The sequence below is a fragment of the Gobius niger genome (assembly GCF_951799975.1).
Source record: "Gobius niger genome assembly, chromosome: 4".
Taxonomy (NCBI): Eukaryota; Metazoa; Chordata; class Actinopteri; order Gobiiformes; family Gobiidae; genus Gobius; species Gobius niger.
In genome coordinates this window covers 3,216,543-3,235,215 of record NC_136855.1, presented here as the reverse complement: position 1 = coordinate 3,235,215, position 18,673 = coordinate 3,216,543, and the positions used below count along the sequence as shown (strand labels likewise).

The window sequence follows — 18,673 nt, the reverse complement described above, 5'->3', positions numbered from 1 at the left end:
CTCACGGTGAAAGGGGAGGTTGTAGGATCCTGCAGGGGGCGCTCAGGGCATCTCACAAGTGAAGGGGAGGTGGTAGGAGCAGGGCACGTCGTTCCAGTCGCTGTCGTCCGGGATCAGAGCCACACAGTCCTCGTCTGGGCCGGAGTATGAGTCCGGCTGATGGGGGCGCCACTGGGCGAAGCCCTGCAGAAACACAAACCGTCAGACCCTCCTTTTCCTCTACTCTTTTATTTTTACATACCGATCATGGGGAAATCAACTTATTTCAAGGGAACTTTACTTATTTCTAAGTATTTTCACACTTTATGAATAAAAGTATCTCAGGATGATAAAACTTAATAATACAGATTTGTTTTCACTTGGCGAGTCGGAATTACTCAAAATAAGGTCCTCTTGAAAGTTTTTTGGCTTTAGGTTCAAAATGTAGTAAAATAATCCAAACAAGCCCCAGTGACGTTTTCCTGAATAAAAAGGTGGATCCAGGAGTTTGCATCGTGCTAAAGTCCAGCAGGGGGCGGTGTAACATCAATCTGACAGGACGGTATAGAGGCAAAGATCCCATGGCTGACAACAAAGGTCAAACACAAAAAGTCTATGAAAATAGGTCAAGTTTTCTTAAAACATTTACGCTTCATTTGTGCAAGTAAGCTAAAAACAAAGAGAAAAAAAGAGAACATAAAAAGAGAACATAAAAAGAGAACATAAAAACATCACGCTGCACTTGAAATTTAATCTCAGTTTACTTAAAAAAATATGTTTACTCTTATTCTAGGTGCAAAAATACTTCATTACAGTGCTTTTTTGGAAGCCCTCTTTTGGAGTCATTTCTAAATGTGAGTTGTCCAATTATAGTTGAAGAAAACTCAAAAGGTTTTAGTCAGATCAGATTCATTCTAAACTAATTCAACTAATTAATTTAAGTAGATAGGTATTTTTAAATTCATGTTTTTGTTCACATCCAGGTAACAGAAACGCTTTCGAAAAAAAGTGAATTATTTCTGCTGGACTTCGGGTTTTGATTTCTATGAAAACAGTCATTCAACTGTTGGACTGTTGAAATGGTGACGAACCACCTTCACCTTTTCCTCTCGTCTCATCAGTGAAAACCTTTAGTCAAAGGGCCACTTAAAGTCGTCACTGTCACTTTGTGTCAGGGAAAATGCACACTGTTCTAGCCTGGTTTTACCAGACCCTCGTACTCATTTTGTTTGGCACAAGGGTCTGGACCTTCATAATTGATCCGTTATCAGGTGGGAGGGCTGAACTCCTTTGAAACGACTGGATCTGATTTTCACTAGCGTTTCGTCGTGACGTATGTATTGTGCCCGAGTGAGTGAAGCAGTGATCATAACTCTATCATAACTCTATCATAACTCTATCATAACTCTATCATAACTCTATCATAACTCTATCATAACTCTATCATAACTCTATCATGACTCTATCATGACTCAATCATAACTCTATCATGACTCTATCATAACTCTATCATAACTCTATCATGACTCTATCATGACTCTGTCATAACTCTATCATAACTCTATCATAACTCTATCATAACTCTATCATAACTCTATCATGACTCTATCATAACTCTATCATAACTCTATCATAACTCTATCATAACTCTATCATAACTCTATCATAACTCTATCATAACTCTATCATGACTCTATCATGACTCTATCATAACTCTATCATAACTCTATCATGACTCTATCATGACTCAATCATAACTCTATCATAACTCTATCATGACTCTATCATAACTCTATCATAACTCTATCATGACTCAATCATAACTCTATCATGACTCTATCATAACTCTATCATGACTCTATCATGACTCAATCATGACTCTATCATGACTCTATCATAACTCTATCATGACTCTATCATGACTCAATCATAACTCTATCATGACTCTATCATAACTCTATCATAACTCTATCATAACTCTATCATGACTCTATCATGACTCAATCATAACTCTATCATGACTCTATCATAACTCTATCATAACTCTATCATGACTCTATCATGACTCTGTCATAACTCTATCATAACTCTATCATAACTCTATCATGACTCTATCATAACTCTATCATAACTCTATCATGACTCAATCATAACTCTATCATGACTCTATCATAACTCTATCATAACTCTATCATGACTCTATCATGACTCTGTCATAACTCTTGGGGACATTCCTTGCTCATTCCAAGGCTTCAATTTTCATTTCTGGATATTTAGGAGCTGAGCCAGAACAGATTGAAGAGCTTCCTTTACTTCCGTATCCGCCACCATTGAAAAACTACAACTAGCAAATGCGGCGCAAATGCTTGACGTCACCTACAAGCCCCGCCTCCCCCGCTCACTGAATGGTAGGTTGAAATTCAACCGATGTAGGGAAGTTATAATTGACCAGAGTTTACGGATGGCTAAGGCCAGGCTAACACTGTTCTACTGGCTTGTTTATCTTTGAGAAATATCCTTCATTTGACTCATTTCAGAGATCATTTCTGCATAATCTCCTGGGTCTGATCAGGCAAAGTGAGGACTGATCTTTTAAAAATGAATGTGAATTGTGCCCAGGGTCGATGAAGATTTGTGAATGAATGAAGAGTTTGTACAAGAGAACAGAAGTAAAAACAGAATCATAACGCTCCAGATGACATTAAAAAAGGAAATAATTTGGTCAGCTCTGAGTCAGATGCCCTCCCACGCCTCACCTGGGCGGATTGGTCGGTCCAGGTGAAGGTGCCCTCCTCGTCTCTGTCATTGAGTCCGATCCACTGATAAACGGGGCCCAGATCTGCAACAGGCCACAGTGAAAAAGAGAGTTAACGAAAACAAACAGCGCGGCAGGTGTCAGCCCGGGTTTGGGTTTGTACCTCTCACAAAGGCCTGCTCCTCCGCCGAGTTCAGGCTGACCAGGTGAGCTCCCAGCTCTCTGCAGGCAAGCTCCGCCTCCGGCCAGGTGAGGCGCTCCGACGCGAACAGGTAACAGCCGAGAGAGAAGGCGCTCCAGCCGTCCTCACAGGAACCTGCAGCAAGAACACATTCACCCAACGTTCAGGCTGGTCTCCTTCTTGTCACATTTCCTTCCACAAGTGGTACTGTAGTTCCATTACTTCTTTAAGTATCAGAGTAAACTGGTTCCACCTCTTAACCTCTCAACCCCGACCTGAACCAAGCACATTTTCTACAGTTTCGCTTTACCCAAATCTAAAAAACTTGTGTCAAAGTAGAGCCAAAAAACTAGGAAAAAATGATGAAAACAACAAAAACATCAAAGTAAAAAAAGTGACAAAAAGCCACTAAACAGCAAGTGTCAAAAGACAAAACAAAAAACTAAACAAGTAACAAAAATTTGACAAAAAAGCAAAGTGATGTGCGTGCCCTCAGTCATGCAAAACAACAATGTTGTCATCATTTGGCCTCTCCCAATGTATTCCTATAGCTCCAAAACGGGGGTGAAGTTGGAAGCGACCAAGCTCTTCCACAGGCAAAAAGACTAGACAGGTACGTGTCAACTCGCCTAAGCTCAGTTAAGAACAGATCTCAGTTTGGAAAAATGGTGGCCTGTTCCTTTATTTGTGACCTCAAAAACTGAGTTAATACAATTTTAAGTTCTTGAACTCAATAATCCACAAAGGAATTGCGAAAAATTCCTTTTCAGGTAAGGACTGGTTTGATCTCTGCTAACTTGAACAACTCTTTCCAAGCATCTTTTCCTCAGAGTAGATTCAGCGTCCCAGGACAGCACTGGTCAGAGGGTTTTCTCACTTCTGCCCGTTGTGGTTTTGTTTCCTCTCTTAAACTTGCTGGCCATGCAGCTCATGTTTTTGGCCTTTCGGAAGAAAGCACAGAGGAAGTTGACTGTTGGTTTTTCCCCCAGACCCTCCCTGCTCGTGGACAGAGCGGAGCGTGTCCCGGAGCAGGGAGGGGTGTGTGTGTGGACTCCTGTCCCGCTCAGGGAGGGGGTGCGTGTGGGCAGAAGGCGAGGGAGTCGCCCCTGACTCGGCCCCGGCCCGGATCAATGAGAGTCTGTGTTTCAGGCCCAACGCCCGTTTATTTACACAGGTCCAGATGACGTGAGGCGGGACAAGAAACTAATGTCTCCCGAAAATCACCTGAGCACGGACACTTCAGCTGAACACGCGTGTGGACACAGACACTTCAGCTGAACATGCGTGTGGACACAGACACTTCAGCTGAACACGCGTGTGGACACAGACACTTCAGCTGAACATACGTGTGGACACAGACACTTCAGCTGAACATGCGTGTGGACACAGACACTTGAGCTGAACATACGTGTGGACACAGACACTTCAGCTGAACATACGTGTGGACACAGACACTTCAGCTGAACATGCGTGTGGACACAGACACTTCAGCTGAACATGCGTGTGGACACAGACACTTCAGCTGAACATACGTGTGGACACAGACGCTTCAGCTGAACATACGTGTGGACACAGACACTTCAGCTGAACATGCGTGTGGACACAGACACTTCAGCTGAACATACGTGTGGACACAGACACTTCAGCTGAACATGCGTGTGGACACAGACACTTCAGCTGAACATACGTGTGGACACGGACACTTCAGCTGAACATGCGTGTGGACAAAGACACTTCAGCTGAACATACGTGTGGACACAGACACTTCAGCTGAACATACGTGTGGACACGGACACTTCAGCTGAATATGCGTGTGGACACAGACACTTCAGCTGAACATGCGTGTGGACACAGACACTTCAGCTGAACATGCGTGTGGACACAGACACTTCAGCTGAACATACGTGTGGACACAGACACTTCAGCTGAACATGCGTGTGGACACAGACACTTCAGCTGAACATACGTGTGGACACAGACACTTCAGCTGAACATGCGTGTGGACACAGACACTTCAGCTGAACATACGTGTGGACACAGACACTTCAGCTGAACACGCGTGACATAGGTGTACATTTTTCTTGTGGACAATAATATTCCATGTTTTAAAAATGTTTTCTTTTGTGGAGTGGTGTGACAGTATACACTGTGTTCCAAATTATTATGTAAATTGTATTTCAGTGCCATAAATGTAACAAGTGATTTTCTCCGTTGTGAGATCAATAAAGGATTATCTCTTATCTTATCTCTCTTTTTTTTTTTTTTTTAAGTTTTCCAATGAAACTCAAGGATGGTTTTGTGTCTCTGGGCTCTTTGAGTCACTGACATTAATCTCAGAGACCTGGGATGATCAGTTTTCAGGTTAAGTCCAGTTAAGGGAAAAACTACGGAAAAAGGACGTTCCACATTATTAAGCAGACCATAATTTTCAAGCAATATGGTAAAGAAAAAGGATCTCTCTGCTGATGAAAAGCGTGAAATAGCTGAATGCCTTTGTCTAGGTATGAAAACCTTTGATATTTCATGAAAGATTAAGCATCATCATCGTACTGTTAAAGGAATAGGCCACCGTTTTTAAATACTGAGATATGCTCTTACCTCACTTTAGCCAAGTTAATATATCCCCGTCTGGTCTTTGTCCGTGCGCTCTGCCAGGCAAACGGAGCACATACGCAGCCTCTCCCACATGTCACATAGCTCCAAAAAAGCTCACGATAGAAGCTACCAAGCTCTTCCACGTGTTCCCTATTTAAATAAAGTTACGTGAAGTGTTTTCATGCGAAGTATATTTACACAGAAATGTAACGTGTCGATTTTATAAGCAGATAAAAAGGGGGACTATATTGTGAGGCGTAATGGTACGAGGAGTAAAACGTCCGCGCAGTAACTCCTAAAGGTTATTGACGGAAGTGAGCGGGGGAAGTCTTTAGGAGTTACTGCGCGGACGTTTTGCTCCTCGTATCATTACGCCTCACAATATAGTCCCCCTTTTTATTTGCTTATAAAATCGACATGTTACATTTCTGTGTAAATATACTTCGCATGAAAACACTTCACGTAACTTTATTTAAATAGGGAACACGTGGAAGAGCTTGGTAGCTTCTATCGTGAGCTTTTTTGGAGCTATGTGACATGTGGGAGAGGCTGCGTATGTGCTCCGTTTGCCTGGCAGAGCGCACGGACAAAGACCAGACTGGGATATATTAACTTGGCTAAAGTGAGGTAAGAGCATATCTCAGTATTTAAAAACGGTGGCCTATTCCTTTAAGAGAACTGTGACTGAATTCAGAGCACACACGGGTTTGTGCACAATGAGGACGGTTTCTGGAGGACAAATACATCAGCTTAAGAGAACAGCTGCTACAAAGCAGCAGACAGGTATTTGAAGCTGCTGGTGCAGTTGTGCATAAACCTTCTATCCAGGCCTCCACCAAACTGTTCATTGAAGCTGAAGAACAGAAACGGCTGCAGTGGCTCAGAAATACATGAGGACTCATTTCCAAACAGTCTTTTTCACTGATGAGGCCGTTTAACCCCATTTATTCAGCAGGCGGATGGAGGTAGGGAGGAAAGTGGAGATCGCCCTCTTTGTCCCCAGAGGGAGGGACCTGAACCTACACCCTGATAGTAACAGGGCGTAGTGAGAGTGTAGGGTGTGTGAGGAGTCTGTTGAGATCTGGGTTCCTTTCCTCAGAACTCTGGAGTCATAAATGCTAGTCCTGCTCCCGACCAATGATTTTATTGCTGATTTTGATCATTTTATTGAGCATGTTGCGGCAGGTGAGAGTGAGTGAACCAAACCAGACAGTGATGTTGAAGGTGAGGATGAATTTAATAGGATGGTCAGATGGATGGAGTAGTGGATGGTTGGTGAATTGCCACCATGTCCCAACAAGGCTATGATGTCAGTAAAGAGGTGGCGGAGTCATGTTTTGAGCCAGAATCATAATGAGAGAGCTGGTCGGCCCCTTTAGGCTCTTTTAGGCTCCCTGAAGGTGTGAAATGACCTTTGAAAAATATGTGGAGTTTCTGACTGACCACTGTCTTCTATGCTACAAAAAGAAGAGCCATGTTTTCCCGAACAAAATCATCGTCATCATGACAACGCACCATGTCCTGCTGTAAAGAATACCTCTGCATCACTGGCTGCTATGGGCATAAAAGGAGAGAAACTCATGATGTGGACCCCCTCCTCCCCTGACCTCAACCCTATTGAGAACCTTTGGAGCCTCAACAAGAAAAGCATCTATGAGGGTGGGAGGCAGTTTTCATCCAAACAGCAGCTCTGGGAGGCTATTCTAACATCCTGCAAAGAAATCCAAGCAGAAACTGTCCAAAAACTCACAAGTTTTCAGGATTTAAGAATTTTGAAGCTGCTATCACACAAGGGCTCCTATGGTAAAATATAACTTGACCTGTTAAGATGTTTTTGATTGAAATAGCTTTTGATTTGAGTAAATATGAGCTCCTAATGCTACAAATTCAATAAATGACCATTTTCAGTTAATTACAAGCTTTAAAATGTATTGAAACGATGAGTTACATAATAATTTGGAACAGTCGATAATGTTTTTTTTTTTACTATATTTATTTTTGAAAAAGGTTTTTTCAACCACATTCATAGAGGGTTTTCTGTGTTTTGAACACAACATTTCATATTTTAACGGACACAGTTTCTCTCGACAGATACAGTTCAATCTCACGGTCATTGTTGTCATTCTTGCTGTCATTTACTTGTTTATATTAACTCTTTTTTCAGTATTTGCATGTTTTTAATGAGGGAATGACATATAAACATGATGCAAAGCTTGAAAAAGTCAATTTTTCATAATACCCCCCCTTTAAGGGTTGTCTTTATTGCAAACCTACTAAACTTTTAGCCTAAGTTATCTTTTATCTTTTACATTATGTTTATGTTTGCCTGGATATTTCACTTGCCTGGACATTACATTGTCTTATTTACGGCTCTGTTTTATTGCCTTAATGTTCGGTGCAGGCCTGTGAGAAACTCCTGTTGTGATATTGGGCTATACAAAACCATTGATTGATTGATTGATTTAGAGCTCACGATGTTTGGATTCATTTTCCTTGAACAGGCTAATGCTAACGGCTATAGGACGCTCACCTGGAGGATGCTGATTGGTGGAGTTCTCCTGAGTGGGCGGGGCAAACAATGAGGCGGGACCTGTGCTCTCAGTGACAGACGGAGTTGTTGACGTAGCAAGGTAAATCGGGTGCGATCCGGACCCAGAACCGGACCCGGACCCTGAACCAGACCCAGACCCAGACCCGAACAGCAGGACTCCAGACGCCTCCTGTGGTGCCTGCCCTGACCCCGACATCTCACTGAGGCCCGAGAACTGACCTATCAGAAAGATTTAGGATTTATTACAGTGACAAAGGAACTGAACTAGAGTCAATAATACATCTGTATTTGTTTGAACTCAGTCCTGAACATTGAAGGTCCTCTTTGGGATGGAAATGATATAAGAGCCGACTCTCTATGACTAATCCATTATAATGTTATCAAATGTACAAAAATCATGCACAAATAATTAAATACTGTAAATGTACTACAGGTATTATCATCAGAACTCCACATATCCAGATCGGATCAAATTAGAGAGGTCTAGTGTGTTTTCCTTACCTGATGTCGTGACCTCGCTGAGGCCAGAGAAACTCTCAGAACCCGAGCCCGATCCAGATTTTCCAGAACCAGAGAAGACATCCTCAAGCCCAGACCCCGATCCAAGCCCAGACCCGGACCCTGAAAACAGCAGGACGCCTCCGCCCAGTTCCTTTCTGGACCCGGAGTAGACGGTGAAATCCAGCAGGTCTCCGTCAATGAAGCTCACGGAACCAGAAGAACCAGAAGAACCAGAAGAACCAGAAGAACCAGAAGAACCAGAATTGGACCAGGATCCACTGAGTCCAGACCCCAGACCTGAGTGGACCCCAGAGGCGAGCCCAGACCCAGTAAACAGTTCACTGTCTCCAGACGCGGACGAGACGCCACTGAAACCTGGAATCAGACGACCGAGACAAACAAGAAGGCCTCAGTAATTTTTGGAAGATGTTTCTCTAAAGCTGGGGACGCACTAGTGGAGTTTTGTGATTCATAATTCTGTTTAAATATTAATGCTAAACCGCTAATAGTGCTACTGACTGCCCTTCACTGATTAGTTTCCTCCGCTTCCTGTTTGCTTGCATATGTTACAGCTGGTACAGTCTGTATTTTTCCAGGCTATCTCTCAACTCCTCTCCGTTCACATCCAGCGCTCCCTGGTCTCGTACTGCAGAATCCGTTCAGGTTTTGAGATTCTTAGAATTTCACCAACACAAGTTTATTTGTTTTCCTCTTGCTGCAGAAACCCAGCTTGTATCTGTCATGTTTATCTGTGTCCTGATGGTCCTAGCCTCAGATTTGATCATGTGATTTATTTGAAGGTCTTTCATGTGGTGCAAATCTTTACAGATCTCTCACCTCCGCTGAACTTTCCAGACGACCCGGACTCTGAGAGGTCCCCGCTGCCATCCCCAGAGAACGGCACCTCAGGTATGGGCAGAATCAGCACTGCACTCCCCTCTCCTCCAGCCTCCTGTGGACCTCCAAAACCAGACCCCGACCCGTATGGGACCGGGACCGAGTCTGTGCCAGAGAAAACCAGGTTTATGCCAGATCCAGACCCCGACAGTCCTGACCCCGACAGTTCAGACCCCAACAGTCCAGATCCTGACAGTTCAGATCCAGACAGTCCAGATCCCGACAGTTCAGATCCTGAAAGTTCAGACCCCGACAGTTCAGATCCGGACAGTCCAGACCCAGACAGTTCAGACCCTGACAGTCCAGACCCTGACAGTCCAGACCCTGACAGTTCAGACCCTGACAGTCCAGACCCGGACAGTTCAGATCCAGATAGTCCAGATCCAGACAGTCCAGACCCTGACAGTTCAGACCCGGAGATTGCCCCAGAACCAGACGCAGATTCGAGTCCAGACCCCTCAGACTCTTTCAGACCTGAACCCAGACCAGAACCAGAGGCTGATCCAGATCCAGATGTCTTCTCGAGATTCGGGGCTGGGACAGGAGACGGAACTGCAGAAAAAAATAGATCATTATGTTCTCAATAAGCAAATAAACAGATATTTCAATTTTCATGAGAACACAAAAACACTTTCTCTTATGTTGGGACTGTAGTGGCCAGTGTGGGAGACTGAACAGGGCAGTGTGAGGGACTGGAGTGGGCAGCGAGGGAGATTGAACAGGGCAGTCTGGGGGACAGGAGTGGGCAGTATGGGGGACTGTAGTGGGCAGTGTGGGGGACTGGAGTGGGCAGTATGGGGGACTGTAGTGGGCAGTGTGGGGGACTGGAGTGGGCAGAATGGGGGACTGGAGTGGGCAGCGAGGGAGACTGAACAGGGCAGTATGGGGGACTGTAGTGGGCAGTGTGGGGGACTGGAGTGGGCAGTGTGGGGGACTGTAGTGGTCAGTATGGGGGACTGTAGTGGGCAGTGTGGGGGACTGGAGTGGGCACTGTGGGGAACTGGAGTGGGCAGTATGGGGGACTGTAGTGGGCAGTATGGGGGACTGTAGTGGGCAGTGTGGGGGACTGTAGTGGGCAGTGTGGGGGACTGGAGTGGGCACTGTGGGGAACTGGAGTGGGCAGTATGGGGGACTGTAGTGGGCAGTATGGGGGACTGTAGTGGGCAGTGTGGGGGACTGTAGTGGGCAGTATGGGGGACTGTAGTGGGCAGTATGGGGGACTGTAGTGGGCAGTATGGGGGACTGTAGTGGGCAGTATGGGAGACTGTAGTGGGCAGTATGGGGGACTGTAGTGGGCAGTATGGGAGACTGTAGTGGGCAGTATGGGAGACTGTAGTGGGCAGTATGGGGGACTGTAGTGGGCAGTGTGGGGGACTGTAGTGGGCAGTATGGGGGACTGTAGTGGGCAGTATGGGGGACTGTAGTGGGGAGTGTGGGGACTGGAGTGGGCAGTGTGAGGGACTGGAGTGGGTAGTGTGGGGAATGGATTGGGCAGTGTGGGGGACTGGAGTGGGGAGTGTGGGGACTGGAGTGGGCAGTGTGAGGGACTGGAGTGGGTAGTGTGGGGAATGGATTGGGCAGTGTGGGGGACTGGAGTGGGGAGTGTGGGGAATGGATTGGGCAGTGTGGGGGACTGGAGTGGGCAGTGTGGGGGACAGGAGTGAGCAGTGTTGGAGACTGAACAGGGTAGTGTGGGGGACTGTAGTGGGCAGTGTGGGGGACTGTAGTGGGCAGTGTGGGGGACTGTAGTGGGCAGTCTGGGTGACTGTAGTGGGCAGTGTGAGGGACTATAGTGGGGAGTGTGGGGAATGGATTGGGCAGTGTGGGGGACTGGAGTGGGCAGTGTGGGGGACTGGAGTGGGCAGTGTGGAGGACTGGAGTGGGCAGTGTGGGGGACTGTAGTGGGCAGTATGGGGGACTGTAGTGGGCAGTGTGGGGGACTGTAGTGGGCAGTCTGGGTGACTGTAGTGGGCAGTGTGAGGGACTGTAGTGGGCAGTCTGGGTGACTGTAGTGGGCAGTGTGAGGGACTGTAGTGGGGAGTGTGGGGAATGGATTGGGCAGTGTGGGGGACTGGAGTGGGCAGTGTGGGGGACAGGAGTGAGCAGTGTTGGAGACTGAACAGGGCAGTGTGGGGGAGTGGAGTGAGCAGTGTTGGAGACTGAACAGGGCAGTGTGGGGGAGTGGAGTGGGCAGTGTGGGGGACAGGAGTGAGCAGTGTGGGAGACTGAACAGGGCAGTGTGGGGGAGTGGAGTGGGCATTGTGCGCACTCGCTAATTAGCACATTTTTATATAAATGAGAAAAGTCTGACCTGGCCTGGACAGATGAGAGGTGGTCATGTTCTGGAGCTCCTCCTCCACCACCACTTCCAAACTGCTGACATGCACCACAGCAGTAGCAGTAGCAGCAGCAGTAGCAGCAGCAGTCGCAGCAGCAGTAGTAGTCGTAGTGGTAGCAGTAGTAGTAGTATTTATGATTGTATCAGTAGTAGTGTAATTTACTGCTCTCTCGTTGGCCGCTTTAACTGAAAGACAAAGGAGAGGAGGGGATTTAAAATCAGTGATGGATCCGGTAGCATTTGTAGTAGTCCATGTACAAAACTCATTGTACTCTGTTGGTGGTAGTACCAGTAATAGTAGTATTTTACTCAGGTGAGTAGTTCTACAGTACATTTATTAAGGTACATTTATGTCCAGTACATTTACATTTTAGTACTTTTAGGAGTGATTTTGACATAATATGGTACTTTTTACTTCCTCTTCAGTGAAATTATTATCAAGTATCAGTACTCTTACTTTAGTCAAAAGTAACTCATTCCACTGTGAGTAAATCCTCAGTAAATACGTTTGCAATCTTAACATTACAAAAGCTTCATATTGAGATTAAAACATGTATGTACTCTGTGGTTCCTGTACCTTATTCTTCAAAATTATTTATTTTTTATTTCTGACATTTTCTTTGGAAATGTCAGAATTTTCACTGAAATTGACATTTTGTTTCGCAAATCTATGTCTTTACTGAAACATAAATCAAACTTTTTCGCTCTAACCATTACTCAGTACTCCCATACGCCATTAGTACCATTTTCTCTTTTTTCGCTTTTTTATTCTTTCTTCAGCAATTATTTTCAAAATAGGCAACATGGCATTTTCAAAAAAGTAGAAGCTAGAATAAATGTTTTAAAGGTTGATGTAATTATGTAAGAGGTGTTAATCTGTGGAAGGACTTGGAAGATCAATTAAAACAGTCCAAAACAGTCAAAGCTTTCAAAAATATGTATAAATCTACGATCATCCAAAAATATATAAGCTCAGGATGAATAAAGTAAGAAACTGGTGAAAAAGACTTTAATAGATCCAAAATGGATGAAATTAATTTAAATGATGACATGGTTTAGTTAATTAACACAAAATTAATTAACATAAAACAAAATGAATACATATATAGGCTATTGGAATTGAAATTTATGTTAAATTAAATTCTAAATACACGCGTAATTCTCTCTGTTTGACACTTGAAATTATAATATATGATAATATAATATATAATATTATAAATGTTTGTGTTTTTGTTTGGAAGTATGTAAACTGGGTAAGGCATAATCATAGACTGTATATATAAATGGACAGCTTCTGCTCACTCCTCCCCGTTTACCATAATGACCACGCTCGTGGGGGAAATCATGGCAGATTTACAGGCTCCCCCTCCCCAACTCTGACGAAGCATGTTCCTAAAAAGGACATAAGGGCGGGATCTTCACTGTAGACTCGGCCCTTGCGTGACGTGTAGCTCGCGCTGCTCCAATGCTAACAGACCGGCCCTCATTAAGTACGAGATTTCTAAAATTCTTCTTACGAAAACCAGCCTGGTTCCTTAAATTGTGACTAACCCAATGTTATCTCAGGAGGAATATCTAGCCTAGTCTTTTTTTATTTATTTTTTTATTGCTGGGATCCCCATTAGCACAGCAGAGCTGTTGCTATTCTTCCTGGGGTCCACATATAAAAACATAAAGAAATACATTAAAGAAAAAAGAAAAGTACATTAAGATACAAAAGCCAGGCAACAATGTATACAATATATTACTGTATCACAATTCATAATCACTACTTTCTTGGCATAATTTAACAATAATGTATCAAATCTCAAGAAATAGTTAGTATATTTTCAGTTCAGTTCAGTTGTTGATAACATTTTTTCAATGCCGATTTAAATGTTTTTATATTTACGAGCATCGTTAGATTTTCAGGTAGCATATTCCATGCATGCATTGCTCTGTACATAAATGTTTTCTGAGCACTGTTTGAATGTACTTTTGGTAAAACAAATTTCCCCACTAAGGCATGTCTAGTTGGATAGTCATGTTTATCTTTGCTAAATAAGAGTCTCTGGTAAAGAATTTTGGGTCGCTTTGATACTATTATATTTTTGAAGAAAGACAATAATGAATACGATAATCTGTCTTTTACTGACAACTACTTGAGTCGATTCAGCATGACTTTGGTGTTGGTTGTATAATCGCAGCGTAGCACCAGTCGAGCTGCTCGGTTTTGTACGGTCTGTAGCCCTTTTAACACCCCAGCTGCAGCGTTTGACCACACTATTGGGCAATAGTCAAGATATGACAGAACCAGAGCTTGGCTTATTTGTCTAGTTGCTTTCCATGTAAAAAAAATACTTTTTGTGTTCGTCATGTGCATTAGTCCTGTACATCTTCTTATAACGGAGAGACCATTTCCCATTTTAGTAATGATGTTGTCCACATGTTTCTTCCAGGATAACGTGTCATCTAAAGTGATACCTAAAAGTTTTGCCTCTTCGACCTGCTCTACCATAGTTGCACCTACTGTGAGATTTAACACTGGATTTGTTTTTATTAGGGATTTTGAGCCAAATATCATACTTTTTGTTTTCTTCACATTTAGAACTAATTTGTTAGTCTAGTGTTGAAAAAATTGAAACCAGGCGTTAAAGTTGTTTTTAAGGTGTCTAAACTCCAATGCTTTTCAATGGGGCACTAGTGGCGATATGGAGGTACTACAGCAACGGCGGAGCAATGGCGGCCCCCAGTGTCGTGGGCATAAAGCAGAGCAGCTATCGCCCATTGGGCATAATAAGTATTCACTCAAGCTTAAACCCGTTCGGTTGTGTTGTACACGGAATAATGGAAATGTTTGTTTAATGTTTAAAGGAATGAAATGACCGAATAAACTACAACATTATTTGGGTTATTACTTTGTGCTTCTACTTGAGTAAAAATACATGTCTAGCTTAGATGTAACACCAACAACACACCCTAGTACATTTGGACAAAACATCCGCTGGCAGCTCTGGTCACTTGGCAACAGCTAAGGCCCAAGTACAAACCCCTGTGGCGCCCCCTTCTGATGTTTCAGTGGTACCTTTTGTGCAGAAGGCGTCGAAGCGTGCGTCGGAGCTCGGGAAGCCGCTCTGGTCGTGGTTGACGTAAATTGTGTGCACTCCCGAAACCCCGCCCCCGCACTGCGCTCGCGGCCGGCTGATTGGATAGCGCACGGATTCGTCCGACAGCCAGCCCGCTCGGCACCAATCGAAGCCCAGTCTCCAGGCCACGTACAGGTCGGCCACGGAGGAAAGCTCCGCCCCCTGATCGGTGCAGCCGGCCACCGCCTCCGAGAACGACCAGCCACCAGGGCGCGCCAGAGGGAACACCGCGCCTACAGGGAGCAGGGAGAACACCACAAGGTTAGTTTAGTCGACACGCTGCAGGTGAAAACAGTTTTGCAGATATGTAATTTATCTTGTTTTGTCCATAACATTTTAGTTTTAACATCAGAGTAAAAAACAGCCCAAACTCTCTCTTTACGATGTTTTTTTGATAACGTTTTGTTGACTTGGGATTTTGTCTGAAATTGCTCCAATGTGGCTCCTTTCCCACGCATATACATTCACAAACACTGACATGTTTGGTATCCACGCGACGCACAGAATCCCCCCGACAACACTCTCCAAATATGGTCCATTTCCCCTGTAGAAGTCGATAGCCGCCAAAGTCCACGGGGATATACACAGGCAAAGAGACTAAACTTTGGGGCCGTTTTCTCCAAAATAGGTTTTCATTCCACTCTTTAACAACATCTTCACTTAAATACTATCTAATTCTTCAGATTGATTAAAGGGGGGGTATTATGCAAAATAAAATTTTTCAAGCTTTACATCATGTTATTATGTCATTCCCTCATTAAAAACATGGCTGAAGTGTTGCCTTGGCACATTCACGTATTTTTGAGTAATCTGTAAAAACTCTGATGGCGGCCATTTCAGGGATAGGTTTGTCTGAGTCCTCCTAGGAACGCCCCCACCTCCTGGAGACGCCTCCGAGCTTTCGTCACCAGCCGAGTAACCAACCACTGCTCCTCAGCAGAACCCCCTCCCCACTGATGCCACAGACAGCGTGTGGAGGGGGCGTGTCGGAAAGGGTCAGAGGTTCTTAAAGAGACAGAGACCTATTTCAAGACATTCACTACAGCCATTTTGAGAGAGACATTTTATACAAGGCAGTTATTCTAATTTACTGCATTTACAGACCAACAGAAGGTTTGGTCATCATTGTAGTGTGATATAGACTGGTGCCATGTGATTGAAAAAAGCATAATACCCCCCTCTTTAAACATTGAACCCCCAAAAAACATTTGAGTAATACCAAGTTTTTTGAGAAATGAAACATGTCGAATTTGTTGCAGAAAATATAAAACAAACACAAAATGCTATTTTAAATGAAAACATAAACTAACAGGCCTTTTGTAATACTTTTGTCTCATATTAGTGTCAATCATCTCCAGCACGTGTCAAACACAAGACGATTTAACCCGGCGTGCACTGACCTCTGTTGGCGTCGCTGTAGCAGTACACGTCCCAGGTCTCGTCTGCCGGTCTCAGGCCGTACGTCCGGACACCGGGAGCATCCGAGTCCCCCCCACACTCCGCCCTGGGGTACACCACCGGGTACCTGCAAGCGGGCACAGGACGTTCAGGAGTGTCACGCAGACACAGGTTTTAAATGTTTGAACGGTCAACCTGGAGGTCGAAAGATCACACCGGTGATTTAATTGATCATAAACTGTCACATTGGCTGTGGAGAAGATGCCAAGTTCGGGAGTAGTTGCAAAGAAATTGTAGCTTTTTGGAACAGTTGCTACAGTTGCAGGATTCTTGGGACGGCTGAATTGATCAAAGTTTGCAAATACGCTCTTTCTTGGATTTGGACTGTTCACAAGGAGCAGCAATACAAGGCTTATTACGACGACCAGCGCTGATGTAGCCTGGCCTCAGCCATCTGTAAACTCTGGTTAATTATCATTTCCCTACATGCACGTCTGAGCCTGATCTCAGTGGCCGCGTTACATCGATTAAATTTCAACCTACCATTCAGCGAGTAGGGGAGCAGTGTTGTAGGTGATTTGCGCCGCATTGGCTGGTTATAGTTTGGCAATGGCGGTGGATACAAAAGTAAAGGAAGATCTTCAGTCTGTTCTGGCTCGGCTCAAATATCCAGAAATTAAAATTGAAGCCTGCCCCCAAGAGTTATGATAGAGTTATGATAGAGTTATGATAGAGTCATGATAGAGTTATGATAGAGTCATGATAGAGTCATGATAGAGTCATGATAGAGTCATGATAGAGTTATGATAGAGTCATGATATAGTTATGATAGAGTCATGATAGAGTCATGATAGAGTCATGATAGAGTCATGATAGAGTTATGATAGAGTCATGATAGAGTCATGATAGAGTCATGATAGAGTCATGATAGAGTCATGATAGAGTTATGATAGAGTTATGATAGAGTCATGATAGAGTTATGATAGAGTCATGATAGAGTCATGATAGAGTCATGATAGAGTCATGACAGAGTCATGATGGAGTTATTATAGAGTTATGATGGAGTTATGATAGAGTTATGATAGTCATGATAGAGTTATGATAGTCATGATAGAGTTATGATAGAGTTATGATAGAGTTATGATAGAGTTATGATAGAGTTATGATAGAGTCATGATAGAGTTATGATAGAGTTATGATAGAGTTATGATAGAGTTATGATAGAGTTATGATAGAGTTATGATAGAGTTATGATAGAGTTATGATAGAGTCATGATAGAGTTATGATAGAGTTATGATAGAGTCATGATAGAGTCATGATAGAGTTATGATAGTTATGATAGAGTTATGATAGAGTCATGATAGAGTTATGATAGTCATGATAGAGTTATGATGGAGTTATCATAGAGTTATCATAGAGTTATCATAGAGTTATGATAAAGTTATGATGGAGTTATAATAGAGTTATGATGGAGTTATGATAGAGTTATGATAGTTATGATAGAGTCATGATAGAGTCATGATAGAGTCATGATAGAGTTATGATAGAGTTATGATAGAGTCATGACAGAGTCATGATGGAGTTATAGAGTTATGATAGAGTTATGATAGAGTCATGGTAGAGTTATGATAGAGTTATGATAGAGTCATGATAGAGTCATGATAGAGTTATGATAGAGTTATGATAGAGTTATGATAGAGTTATGATAGAGTCATGATAGAGTCATGATAGAGTTATGATAGAGTTATGATAGAGTCATGACAGAGTCATGATGGAGTTATGATAGAGTTATGATAAAGTTATGATGGAGTTATGATAGAGTTATGATAGAGTCATGGTAGAGTTATGATAGAGTTATGATAGAGTCATGATAGAGTTATGATAGAGTTATGATAGAGTTATGATAGAGTTATGATAGAGTCATGATAGAGTCATGATAGAGTTATGATAGAGTTATGATAGAGTTATGATAGAGTTATGATAGAGTCATGATAGAGTTATGATAGAGTCATGATAGAGTCAAGATAGAGTTATGATAGAGTTATGATAGAGTTATGATAGAGTCATGATAGAGTTATGATAGTCATGATAGAGTTATGATGGAGTTATCATAGAGTTATCATAGAGTTATGATAAAGTTATGATGGAGTTATAATAGAGTTATGATGGAGTTATGATAGAGTTATGATAGTTATGATAGAGTCATGACAGAGTCATGATGGAGTTATAGAGTTATGATAGAGTTATGATAGAGTTATGATAAAGTTATGATTGAGTTATAATAGAGTATGATAGAGTTATCATATAGTTATGATAAAGTTATGATAGAGTCATGATAGAGTTATGATAGAG

General features: G+C 43.2%; 1 protein-coding gene across 1 annotated transcript in view; it reads right to left on the bottom strand.

The window, feature by feature from the left end:
• LOC306962386 (uncharacterized protein) overlaps positions 1 to 18,673 on the bottom strand; it is a gene marked incomplete at its 5' end in the record, with an annotated part of 36,574 nt that continues 17,901 nt past the window's right edge. The window contains 10 exons of the mRNA XM_079555506.1: positions 1 to 183; positions 2,736 to 2,818; positions 2,898 to 3,050; positions 8,041 to 8,280; positions 8,563 to 8,937; positions 9,400 to 10,011; positions 11,771 to 11,852; positions 11,904 to 11,983; positions 14,862 to 15,155; positions 16,323 to 16,447. Coding sequence (XP_079411632.1) covers positions 43 to 183; positions 2,736 to 2,818; positions 2,898 to 3,050; positions 8,041 to 8,280; positions 8,563 to 8,937; positions 9,400 to 10,011; positions 11,771 to 11,852; positions 11,904 to 11,983; positions 14,862 to 15,155; positions 16,323 to 16,447 — 2,185 coding nt within the window. The 3' untranslated portion in view covers positions 1 to 42. The remainder of the gene's footprint in view (positions 184 to 2,735; positions 2,819 to 2,897; positions 3,051 to 8,040; positions 8,281 to 8,562; positions 8,938 to 9,399; positions 10,012 to 11,770; positions 11,853 to 11,903; positions 11,984 to 14,861; positions 15,156 to 16,322; positions 16,448 to 18,673) is intronic.